Source organism: Tamandua tetradactyla, chromosome 4 (genome assembly GCF_023851605.1).
Source record: "Tamandua tetradactyla isolate mTamTet1 chromosome 4, mTamTet1.pri, whole genome shotgun sequence".
NCBI lineage: Eukaryota > Metazoa > Chordata > Mammalia > Pilosa > Myrmecophagidae > Tamandua > Tamandua tetradactyla.
In genome coordinates, this window is record NC_135330.1 from 179,888,735 (window position 1) to 179,901,269 (window position 12,535).

The 12,535-nt window shown below is 43.6% G+C and overlaps 2 protein-coding genes across 3 annotated transcripts in view; one reads left to right on the plus strand and one right to left on the minus strand.

Annotated features, from left to right (window-relative positions):
* Positions 1-5,381, minus strand: part of COL4A1 (collagen type IV alpha 1 chain) — a 167,807-nt gene extending 162,426 nt beyond the window's left edge. Inside the window, exon 1 of the mRNA XM_077158667.1 lies at positions 5,278-5,381. Coding sequence (XP_077014782.1) covers positions 5,278-5,361 — 84 coding nt within the window. The 5' untranslated portion in view covers positions 5,362-5,381. The remainder of the gene's footprint in view (positions 1-5,277) is intronic.
* Positions 5,382-5,862: 481 nt separating this feature from the next.
* The window catches only part of COL4A2 (collagen type IV alpha 2 chain), a 225,859-nt gene continuing 219,186 nt past the window's right edge, over positions 5,863-12,535 (plus strand). For both annotated transcript variants that reach the window (XM_077158665.1, XM_077158666.1), the window contains exons 1-3: positions 5,863-5,975; positions 6,305-6,387; positions 6,519-6,573. In XM_077158665.1, coding sequence (XP_077014780.1) covers positions 6,344-6,387; positions 6,519-6,573 — 99 coding nt within the window. In that variant the 5' untranslated portion in view covers positions 5,863-5,975; positions 6,305-6,343. The remainder of the gene's footprint in view (positions 5,976-6,304; positions 6,388-6,518; positions 6,574-12,535) is intronic.

Genomic DNA, 12,535 nt, shown 5'->3' on the forward strand with positions numbered 1-12,535 from the left:
AGTTGTAATAATCCTGGGAGAAGGTGAGTAGGCCAGAAAATGGGTGATAGCCGTGGGAAGAGAAGGCAAAGACTGAATCTGAGTGCGTGTCAGATGAAGAACCAGTAGACTTTATGAATGAGTAGATATGTAAGTTAAGAAAAGAAAAAGGGTGCATCTCAAGGCAAAGCCAACGCCTCCAAGCTGGGCATCAGGAAAAATGGTGGCACCACTGATGAAAATGGGAGAGCCGAGTAGGACAGTCAGTTTGGGTGGAAGATGATAAGTTTAGTTTTGAATATGTTTAGTCTGAGATTACAGAAGGACAGCCAAGGTCAGTTGTCCCAGGGAATGCTGAAAATACTGGGTTGGAGTTAAAGGGTCACCTTAAAGGAATAATAACCAATCATGGTGGCAAATCCCCCCAGGTAAAGGGGATAGAAAGTGTAGAAGAAAAAAGAGAAATGTGCTAAAGCCTCTCCCCTATGGCAGAACCATATTGAGGGGCTTGGCAAGAGGAAGACAAAGAAACTGAGAAATAAAAGGAAAACTGGGATAAACTCATATCACATTAAAACCATAAGAACAATGGGTCTCTGGACCAGATAAGCCCTGAAACCTAGGGGGCCCTGCCTCTCCAGAACATCGGCTAGTTCCATCTCCCTACCCCATATTAGTGACACACCCTTCCAACATGAAAAAGTCAGAGTCCAAACACCCCCAAAAAGATGGATAGAAAGATACAGAGAAGATAGGATTTAACAAATGAATATGATTGCTGAATCATATTCATGCAATAATAATTCAAGAAGTAAAAACCTAAAATTGTGGAATTATAACCCATGTCATACTCTGAAATGTGTTCTCCAACTAATTGTGGTGCGGTGCTTTGAAATTCATAGCTTTTTTGTATATATGTTATTTTTCCCAAAAAAAAGAAGTTGATTGTGATCATAAAAAAAATATTTAAGCCCTCTAACCTCCTACATTCTGAAGTGGCTAGAAGGGAAAATATGAGAGGATCATATGGTGGCCCATGACAAACTCTGGGATCTGTCCTGCAACTATTTGTTGAAGAGTGCTTGTTGAATAGAAACTATTACTTCTTTATTTCTTTGCTTTCCAAATATGTTATAGTATACAATAAAAAAGCTAAAAATTGAAATAAAGTTAAATTAAATTTTAAAAAAAGAACAATGGAGGAGAAACACAGGATGAAACCAGTTCATTGTGTGCCAGACTACAAAAATAATAACCAGAAAGTAATTCATAGAGCATTAAATTCCTCAAAAGATATTTACACTTGAGACATGTTCTGGTTTATATTATTTTCTATTGTATGCATAAGAATGGTAGGAATATGTCTTTTGTATTGTTGTATGGGTGACATTTTTTTACTAGTTGTTTAATAATAGCAGGAAAAACAATGCTCTAATGATATTATTTTTGGCATTCTATTGTTGCTTTTGCTTACTCCAACCCCAAAACTCAGAACACCAAATCTGCTTGAGAGACATTTTAATGAGGTTAATTCTTTTTCAATTTCTAGGAAAAAATGTTATAACAAACATATATTTGTTTTGTTTTGTTCATCAAAACAAGTGCTGTAACTCCTTCACTTTTTGATGCCACATTTTGTTTCTAAAAGGATTTGTTTAAAGAGTATTACTCATGGGTTCAATTTGTCTGCAAAATCTTCCTTGGCTCTTAACTGAATAACTGAACTTAAGTTATGATCATCTTTACTAGTTCCAAGAAATGTGCCCACAATCTTGTTAATGAATAATGGAGGGGTTTGTGAATTCCCTCCTGTCTTTGCCCAAGTGAGGGTAAGTTTTCTGGGTCAGTTCCTCAAGGCACTCCTGCCTAGAATCACTCATCCATGCTGCAACTTTCCAAACACCCCCAAACATACCTGCAGCCTTGGATAAAGGGAGGTCACTGAAAACTGGGTCCTTAGTTGGAGACGTGCGCCTCTTAGAGCTGTTCTTCTAAACTTGACCCACAATTTCTTTCAATACCTCTTCGATAAAAGTTCAGCTACCAAGATTGTTAATAATGGAAATGATGGCATATTGCATCTCAAAGGAGGGAACTCTAGGAGCATCTTGAAATGCAAAGGTTCTTATACTTGAGATAGGGCAGATAGAATTATCACACCTTTGGCCTATAACACAACAAGGTTATTTTCACACCATAGTGAGAATATGTTGGGTTTAAAATTCCTATTTCTTCCTGGGGTTTCAGAGGTGGAATGTCCTTTGGGAACTTCTCTGCGTTTTCCAAAGCAGGATCAGGTGCTTCTTTTGTCCTTTATTTACTTTGATTATAACATTTACTAGCCTCTGTTGAATCTGGCTGTTTCTTTCTTGATATCTCTTACCACAATGTGACCCCCTTTAGGGGCAGAGAATGGGCCTCACTCACAGTTGCACCCCTAATTATGGGACAAAGTAGGTGCTCAGTAAGTAGGTGTGGAATGAAGGAAGGAAGGAATGGATTGCTGTGGCGATGGGGCAGATCTGTCTAGGGAAATTGAGGCATAAGGTTACGTGAATCCTCCAGGATCATTTGTTTAATAAATCACACAAGAAATTTACGATTCTTTTACCCCTAAACTGCACTCTGCGTGTGTGTGTGTGTGTGTGTGTGTGTGTATGTGTGTGACTATTTTATACCACAAAATTATGTATATTGTTTCTTCTGGTTGGTATTAGAGTATCTTTCTTCACTTTGATTCAATTTCATACTTAAAGGGCACCATGATTTGGATTATAGTTTCAGCAATATCACTCCCAAGATTTTGGGTTGATGTTGGTGTTGGGACTAAAATCAGAAATCAGCCTTCTCATTTAAATTACATTTCCAGGAGAATGTGGGCCGCTATGGCGATTAAGTCTCAATGTGAACCTCAAGTCATTCAGTCCCAGGAGTAGTGACTAATATTCAGGAAATGCCAATATTTCTGTGCAGACATCACCACAGTTAGGGGAGAGTTCACATTGCTAATCCTGAGAAACTATTTAAGAAGCATCACAACAAAAAAAAGTTGGGGTGGGGGAGTTAAAGGCAGCTGAAGGTATAATTCATTCAGCTGAATATAACTGCATGTGGCATAAAAGAGGATAATTTGTGCCTGGCACATAGCTGGTGATGTTTGGATGTGTAAATGCCCATAAGGTATGATTCAGACAATCCAAAAGAGCAGGTAATCCAGGAATCATTCATTTAGGCTTCTAAATAAGATCAATTAGCAGCATTTTATCAATGAAATTTTATTTTTAATAGTATTTTATTTGGATCAATATTGAAGCTACTTCAACTTTTGGGCAAATTAACAACTGACCTTAGCAGGAGTGAGAAAAATTTATTGATAGCCTAAAAAGTGAGACAAATTTAAAAATTAGCCAGATTGAAAATTTGAGCATTATATATGTTTTGTATGGATTTTCTTAACACACCCTTTAGTTATACGTATGTTAGTGAATTTTCTCTCTCTAAATAAGTTAGGAAAAATGCAGTGCAATAATTAATATCTTAAGGTTAACTGATGATTGCAGGGTGCTAAGATGTCATACCTTCTGAAACACTTTATGCTACCTTGTGGTAGAGGGCAAAGTCAGTGGACATGAATGTACTTGGACTTTAGAGAATAATTAAAAGTAATTATAATAATTGCTAAACTCAACATTAATTAGTTTGATTTTCCATGTAGGAATAAGAATTTGCATGAGTGAATGGCTCATTTTTTTAAATCCTGGCTTTTTTGCAAAGCTAGCTTTTGCAATTAGCTTTGCATTGCTAGCACTACCAGTCAGAAAATCTAGGTCCAAATAGAGATTCATATTTCCAAATAGAGAACTTTCTCTGATTTGCCTTGGCATCAGGTTTAGCAATCTCTGCTTTGAGTGTTAAATGTTTTGGTCAATATTTCTAGACAAAAAAAAAAGTATTCCAGCCCACTCTTTTGAAAGTACTTTGTCATCAACACCAAAGAGTGTTTAAATAACTGACTATAGTGCTTGGCTAGACTCTGGACTAGGAGAAATAATCTGAAGTTAATTGCTGGTGTAATCATTAGTTCTTTGAATATTCAACGAAGGAACTTTTAATTATGAGACATGCATATTACTTGTTTGTTCTGGCATGTAATAGTTGGTAATTTATATACAGTTAAGTGTTGTCAATGAACATAAATCTCCTGGAAGAGAGCTTAAGAAAAGAAAAATACTAAATGTGAATGTGCAAGATTAAAATTTGAAGCAGTAAAAGAGTAGATGTGGGAAATCTGACAAGTAGCAAAATCATTTTTAAGCATTCGAGGAGAAAAAATGCAAAATGTGTTTAGAAGCCACACCTTTATGGGCTTTTAGACTACATGACCTACAACATGGGGAAACAGCTGAAATTTTTATTCTGTCTGAGGGAAAGGGAAAAAGGAAAGAACAAGAGCCCACATCAAGGGTTGGTCCAGCGTTGACTCCTACAAACTGATCTTTCTGGGCAAGCACATAGCCAGAGGAAATGAAAACTAGGAAAACAATTTGTACATAGAACAATGAGATGTAGTTTCATTTTGTTTTCACACTCCATCCAATACAAATTTGGTTATAATTTTTAATAAAATATTAATAAAAGGCAACAGAGTATAGTATGTTTTTTTTTTCTTTTTAAGCTGCAAGCACAGAAGAGTTCCACTTCTGTTCTTGAGCGTGCGTTTAGTAACAGAAAAGTCGTGGGAAAGCAAAGATACAGCTGTTTCCAGGCAAATGGCCCAGAACTAGTTCCAGCACCAACCAACACAGTCTCCAAAGAACGAGAGAAACACGCCCAAAGCAATTCATAAGCACATGTGTGTGTGGCTGTGGGCAGCATGGGGTGCGCACATCCACTTCAGTTCCCGACCCACTCGGACACCCAGAGCAGGTGAAGACGCCCAGGCGCTGAGCGCCACGGTGATGCCGGTTCAAATCCCGCTCCGCCCCGGGGCACCCTCTCCGTCCACCGCCGTGCGCGCTAAGCTGGCTCCTCACTTCCCTGGGCCCCAAAGGCGTTCCCTCACTGTCCCCTTCCCAACCTACAACAAAGAGGGCTCTGTAATGGATGTGCTGTCGCAGCCGACAGAGATCAAAACCGGGGAACAGCCCGCAAAAATGCACCTTGCCCAACCACACGCTGGACCGGTGCGATCCCCCGAAGGGCAGGCTGGCGGCTCCCGGGACCGGACAAAGGGGCTGTGCGGAGCGGGCCGGGCTGAGGGTGGGGAGGATGGGGAGCGGGCGCTGGCCGGGAACTCACCTTCGCAGCCACTCGGCTGCGCTCCTCGTGGAGCAGGAGGGCGGCGAGCAGCAGCAACGGCCAGACGCCGAGCCGAGGCCCCATGGTCCCGCGCCTCCGGGCGGCGGGCGGCGGCGGCGGCGGCGGGCGGGGAGCTCAGAGTGCGGCGCCCCAGCGGCGGGCGAGGCGCTCGCGGAGCGGCGGGCGGGTCAGTCTCGGAGAGCTGGGGCGCAAGCGCTGCGCATCGTCCCGGGCGCTGCTGCTCAGAGTGGCAGACTTGAGAGCGGATCGCGGAGCTCCCCCAATTTGTTGGCGCTGCCCCCTCCCCTCGGCCGTGCGCGGGCGGCGTTTCGAATGGGAGGACCCTGAGACGCGTGTAAGAGGGAGAGGGAGTGCGCCGGCCAGCAAAGAGCTGCCACTGCGAGTCAGGAAGTCAGGGCTCGGCGCCTCTCCCCGCGGCTCTCCGGGTTCCCCGACCCTCCCGAGCCTCCCGGCTCGCCGCTCCCGCGAGGCGCGCACCGAGCCGGGCCCTCTCGCTCCCGGCTCGCTCGCGACGGGCCAGCGGGCAGAGAGGGGCGGGCGCCAGAGCGCGGAGGCCGGCGCTGAGGGGGTGGGGAGAGCGGGCGCGCTGCTGGCGTGCGGGCGCCTCTTGCCTGCGGCTCCGGCTCTGAGACTCGGTTCTGGAAAGGGCGATGTGCCCCTGAAGCCCGGCCTCGAAGGTGAGTGTGAACCCCGCGCGCAGAGATCGGGGGGCCCGACCGTGCGGCCTCGTACTCTGGGGGCGCCTTTTTGCAGGTTTGGGCTGCGCGCTCTTCTAGTTAGGGCTGAGAAGGAGGAGCGGTGGGGCAAGAGTAGGGAGCTGACTCCGTTTGAGGAGCGCCGGTGCCTAAGTGGAAAGGCTCCCCCTTTTTCTGCCTAGTCATGGGACAGCTCTATAGTCACCCCTGAAAGGAGGCGGGAGAGCGCACCCCGAGGTCCACTGCCGTGAGGATGCACTCCTCGCCACCCCACCCCCTCGCTAAATCCGCTTTGTCTCTTTGCCTTCTAGGCTCGGAGAGACCCGGAGCCCCAGTGACCGGATTGGAGGATGGGCCGAGACCGGTGCGCGGCGCCCTGCCCCGCCCTGCGGCGGTAAGAGACTTTCTGCCCTCGTCCTGGTGGGTCCCGCGCGGGAGGGCCCTTCTTGTGGAATTTGGAGGAATTGACGAGCTAGGGGCCGATAGGCGCCTGTTCACTTCGCCCTTCCTCCCCCTCCCTTCCAGGTGGTTGCTGCTGGGAGCCGTGACAGTGGGGTTCTTGGTCCAGAGCGTCCTGGCGGTAAGTCCTGGCTCCACTTCCACACTCCTTCATTCGTGCTCTGGAGAGTGGTTGGGACATGCGTGCTCACCTGCGTGTGAGCTCTTCTCCAGCCCCTACCTAGCCCAGGTTCCTAAGAAAGCTCGCATTTCCTACCTAGTGAACTCCCCTGGTTTCTCTGGGCTTCCCAGTTTCAATCCTGCACCTCACAAGCGTTGACCCTTACATCGGAGTCAATAATTTAAAAACCTAGCCCGAAGCCATCCTTTTCATTTGTTTGCACAAAGCTCCAACCTTAGGAGCCAGGGAAGAGTGCCAGTCACATGCCATAAGACACTAAGGTTAAGAGCAAGAAAAGCTGTGGTGTAACACTGTCCTTGGCAGAGTTTTTTATTTTTCTCCCAAATGAGAGGCTTTGGGGCAATGGGCGGGGCAAGGAGGAGAAGAAAGCAACCTTGCGCTTCATTCTACCCACAATGGAAGAAAACCCTGGAGTGTTCTTCCAAGTCTTGATCATGCCCTGCAACAGGTAATGGAGCTCAGTTGCCTCACCCCCTCTTTACTGATTCCCACCTCCCTCAGCAGCCCGTCTGTTCAAAGCAGCTTGGCCAACATTGTGATTGTGTTCAGTGAATAGCGCTATTGAATTTAGAGTTTTTCATTTGAAGAGCATTAACCACTTCTAATGAGCTCTTTGGAACCGTTACTAAATTGCCATAGGTTTGGCAGCATTTTCAGTTGAAGACACCAATATTGAAACAGGAGCCAAAAATTGATTGAACTTGCATGTGTCTTCAGCCCCATCCTGTCTGCTGTCTGATACAATATGTCCTTTTGTAACACCTGATTTCACCAAATTCTATTGGGAGAGGTTTGCCTCCTGCCTTCAGTTTCCATGCTGTATAGAGTAGGCACATGGACCATAGAGAAACTCTTTTAGTGGTTTGATTTAAATTCCGTTGTTTTATTTTCACATTGTTCTGTCCTAATGTAAAATAAAGATGGATGTTTAAGTAGTGAGTGAGAAAGGACTATCCTAGCTAGGGAAAAAAACACTTTAAATTCACTTTTGCTGCTGCCTTCCGTTCAGGTTCAGGTCACAGAATGGGAAATAAGAGGAAGAACTCAGAGACTTTGACCAGCATATTCCAGGCCAAAGTTTTCTTTAGGCTCAGAGCTGTCTGCCCTTCCTTTCCACATGATCTGACTTAAGAAGATCAGAACCTAGATATTTAAACCAATTTATTGGTGCCGCTTGGTGCCGCTTGACCCTTCTAGGCCCTTGTATTAGTCTTATATAAGGGAATTGGCCCAAATTTATGAACTAGAGACAAAATAAGTATATAAATATATAGATATATACACACATCCAAAGAAGGACGAGGCCTCTAGAAAAGTACCAGATGGTATTGAGAGTGTGTATGTTGGTTGTATTAACACTCAAATTCTTTCATTCCCTAGAATCAGTATAATATCAGTGTTTTCAATCTTCAAGATTAAGAGAGTCACTGGAATTCATATCTGGGACTGACTAAATTGGTGGAAAGGGCTTCATGTCAGAAAACCTAGATCCTAAACCCATCTCTGCCCTTTATCAGGAATCTTAGATGACTCTTGTCTGTTTCCTCACTTTTCAAAATCAGTGACTATCACTTAAATTGTTAGAGAGGCCAAGTACCTTGTTAAATGTAATACACCTCTAGGCTTTTCTCTAAAACCTCTTATTTCCTTCACACTCACCCTTAGCCTCTCTGCTCCTTTGGTGCGGCCAGGATCACCTACTGTTAAGTTACCAGGAAAGACTTGCCAAGCATTCAGATCTCTGGTCCCCAGCCCAGCGCTTCTGATCAGACTGTCTTGGCTAGAGCCCACTTGATGTAAGAGCTGGGAAATCAGTTAGCTAGAGTATTGGATAGGGAGGCAACTGGGATTGCTTGTCAATTTATTTTATTTCTTGGGGCTTTAGATTCTTAACAAATGAAAACATAAATATTTTTAAATCATTGTACTAGAGACATAATATTGTTCATAGACATGCAAGTTGTTTACATTCATCAATGGGTTGATGGTCTACTTACAAACTTTTTATTGACCATTCCTTTAATAGAGGTTACTGTGAAACAATTCATTGATCCCTAACTATATTCCTTAAAAAGTCTTTCTTAATTGTGACAAATTCAGCTTCTTTCCTATTTGTCTGCCATGCTCAAAATCCTGTCTCATTGCCCATTTGTTCCAAGGATTCTTGACAAAGTTTAGGTCATTTTAGTAAAAAGAGCTGCCTATTTAGCTTGAACAGCTTTGTAGCACAAGCAACTGAAAATTGGTTTAGCAAAGAGGGTAGCTAATATATTGAATGAGTATGCAAACTTCTGTGTTCCAATTTGTGTGTATGAATTCATATAATCCTCAAAGAAAAGCATACCTATGAGGTAGGTAATGATTATCATCCCCATTTACAGTGAGGAAACAGAGGCATGAAGAGTCTAAATAATTTGCCCAAGGTCAGTCCCTTTGAAAGTGGCAGACCAGGGATTTAAACCCAGCATTTCACCACCATACTAAATCTTCCAGGCTCACACTTTTAAATCAGTAGAAGAGCTCTACCAAGTTTCAGTATTTGAATCTCCTCTGTTGTTGGGTGGTTTTCTCCTTGTCCTGTACCTTGGAATAAGAGTCAGCCCCCCACACTAATGCCTGAGGAGAAGTTCACTTATTCCTCTTCTCTGACTCTTACTTGAGGGTCAAGAGCATAAGACCTTATGCCCTTATAAGAGCATAAGGTTGCGGCAATATGATTGAACGTCCAAAGGAAGGAAAAAGAAACAAAAATCACAACTGGGACACCTGTACTCAGGACTCAACTTGCATACGCATGCACTGCATAGGGTTGTGTGGATATCAAATGAGTGGATGCTGTGAAGTGCTTAGGAGTATCTGGCACTTAGAAAGTGCCATAGAGATGTTTGCTGGGCCCATTTAGATGAAGGTCTCAGCAGCTATAGGTTCAAAACCTTCTTGGTGATTTAAAAACAAACACTCTCTGCAACTGGCTCTGATCATTTTCTCTTATCTAAGGAGGCTGGGTAGAAACCTTGACGATCTAAGGGACTCAGCCCTGTGTGTGTGATTCTGGAAGGAAGAGAATTCCAGAGAACAAAGGCTTTCCCTGAGATCAAATATGCAGCAAGCTGGTTCGCCTGGCAGCCCAGCTGGGGAGTGGGAGTGGGATCTGGGAAGAGAGGGCGTTTTATAGGCATCAGTGTGTAGCCAGGAGATGGTGAAGCCCAGGTGGTGGGCGCCTCAGGAAATGCAGGTCTCCCAACTGCATTCTGCACTAGCTTAAGTTTCCAAGCGACCTTCCAGGGTGTGATGCCTTGGAAAATTCGCTTAATTCTCCTGCACAGGGCCACACCTCTCCTTCTCTGCACCACCCCTCCAAAGAAATTAAAAATGCAGCTATTCTCTAAAGGTTTTTCTCTTCTCAAATAATCTGATTGATCAATTATAGGAAATTTATCTGCCAAAATGCTCCTTAATGTTCTATAGAAATCATAAAGAAAAGTTCTTTCCCACAGTTCCCTAGAGCTTTAGTCTTGTTTAAAATTTGGGCCCCTTAGAAGAGGGGGAAAATCACAAGGTTCCTCCTCTGTTAATGGAAAAATAAGCATATTTCAAGCTCTCTGGAGGGTATTAAAGTAATTCTCCCTGGGTGGCATGTATGACTTGGCAGCAGTAAATAACACCAGTGATTTGTCATAAGCATCCCAGAACTAGAGATGGGTACAAGGGGTGAACAGGAAAACAAAGACAGAGGGAAAACAGACTCCAGTGCTCTCAAATGGATTCATTTAGAACAAGATGGGGAGAGAGAAAAAAATGTGGAATTCAAATTAAAAATGCTCGAACAGGAAACAAAGATTTTTCAAAAATAAAAAAGTCAAGGATTATCTAATTGTATGTTGGGGGAGAGGGAAAGAAAATGAGTGGCTCACTAAAATTAAATAAAAGGGAAAATTCAAGGACAAAACTCTAGTGCAATGGTAATACAGCTTTTCAGAATTATATTTTAAAAATACTTCCACGTGATATAATGAGATTGTACCACCTGCAAGATAGTTTTTGGAATGGCTGGTTCTTTTCATATAAAAAAGAATGTTTTATCTTTGAGTGGAGGATTTTAGAGAAAGCTCTGAAATTGGCCTCTTCCTTTTTATCTGCTGATAACAGTGAACACCTGTCATCACTGCGTAAGGAGGAATGAAAGCATGGAACTCCTGGTTGACCTGTTCAGCTTAAATCAGAGACCTACTTCAGGAGGAGAAGGCTGTGGCCTAGTAACTAAACAATGGTCTTGAAACACTTATAGGCAATAAAGTCTAACCCCAGAATGACTACTTAACTGGCCATTTGACCTCAGGGCAAGTCACTTAACTTTCATTCTGAGCCTTGAGGGGAGGGTTGAAGAAGTGCAGATGTACTGTGCTGCCCCCCAGTCAGTGCCCCCCACAAGAGTAAGAGAGTCTCAGCCAAGGACTGGAGCATGCGCGGGTTTGCCCAAAGGTCCTGTAAAATGTTGAAACCTGATGGGAAACCGTTTCTTTCAGCTATGAAAATGAGAGGAAGAATGCTTTTCCAGGTGGGCTTCTGGGCTGTTCCAGAGCATGATTTAAGAAATAAATAGGCCACATTAGGCTTTTTACTTCAGGGTATCAAGAAGCTTCTGGACTCCGGTAAATAAATGATATTTAGTCAGTTGTGATGAGAGGACGGCCAGGGTTACTTGATAGTCGCCTCTTGCTAGTGCCCATTGGTAGGTACTCCTTTCAGTTAATGAGAGTATCTCTGGACAGGTGATGGTCTAAATGCCTTGATTCCATTGACTTCTCCAGAGGGCTATGTTTTTTCTTTTGATTATCCATACAAAAGGTAGTATCTAATTTTTGGGAGATAACATGGGTTTCCCCAGTCCTGTTGATGTGGTAAGTGAGGGAATTTCACAGTTTCCCCAGCAGCATCTCTCCTACCCTTGAAATTCAGAGTCCTTTGGAATCCAGGACCCAGTCTCCCTCCTGTTTGTATCTCCTCTATCTTCCCCAGCTCCTAGCAGGTACCTGCCATGCCAGTGGTGTGGTTAAGATATGTTGCATTCAATGAGGCTGGCTTTTGAAGCAGTAAGTTCTTTTGTAAGAACTGTTCCTCCACATGCCATGTGGTCTCCTGGATTGGCTCCTAGAACAGAAAAAGAACATCAGTGGAGAAACTAGTGAAATTCTACTAGAGGCTATAGTTTAGTTAATATGCCAATGTTAATTTGTCTACCAGTGTTCATTTCTTAGTTTTGATAAATGTGCAGTGATTATATAAGATGTTAACACATCATCCATAAATGTCTAGGTGAAAAGGATACAGGAACTCTATGCACTATCTTTGCAACTTCTCTGTAAATCAAAATTATTTCAGAATAAAGCTTTACTTTAAAAAACCCGCTGCTTAGAAATCATGAATCTGACACATTTGACTTGTATAAACCAGACAGAAAAAATGCAAAAATGAAGCTGAGAAACATCAAGTTAATATTAGTTAGTGGCAGCTGTGGCCAGTGAGAGGAAAATATTCCCATTCTTTTCACTAATAGGTTAAGTATATAAAAGTCACTTCTGTTAACTTTGAAATATAGCAGAAATGGGCCCCATGCCTGAGTAAAAGGGGTTTTGTCCTTTGGCACTGGGTGGAGCGCTTTAGGAAGAGGGGGGAGGAAAAGGCATCTTAAGGGAGTTTCCAGACGATTCAGTATCTCTCAGGAGGGCTCAGTGGGACGCTATAATAAACGCCCTGCTCTTGACAAGGGAGACAGAGTGGCTGCACAATTGTTTTCCTGAGCTTGCGATGGAATGGTAGGTTTGAATAACAGCTTGCTTCAAGGACGACATTAAACATTAACACAGAGCAGCACAGGTTAATGCTCACCCCTTCTAATCCT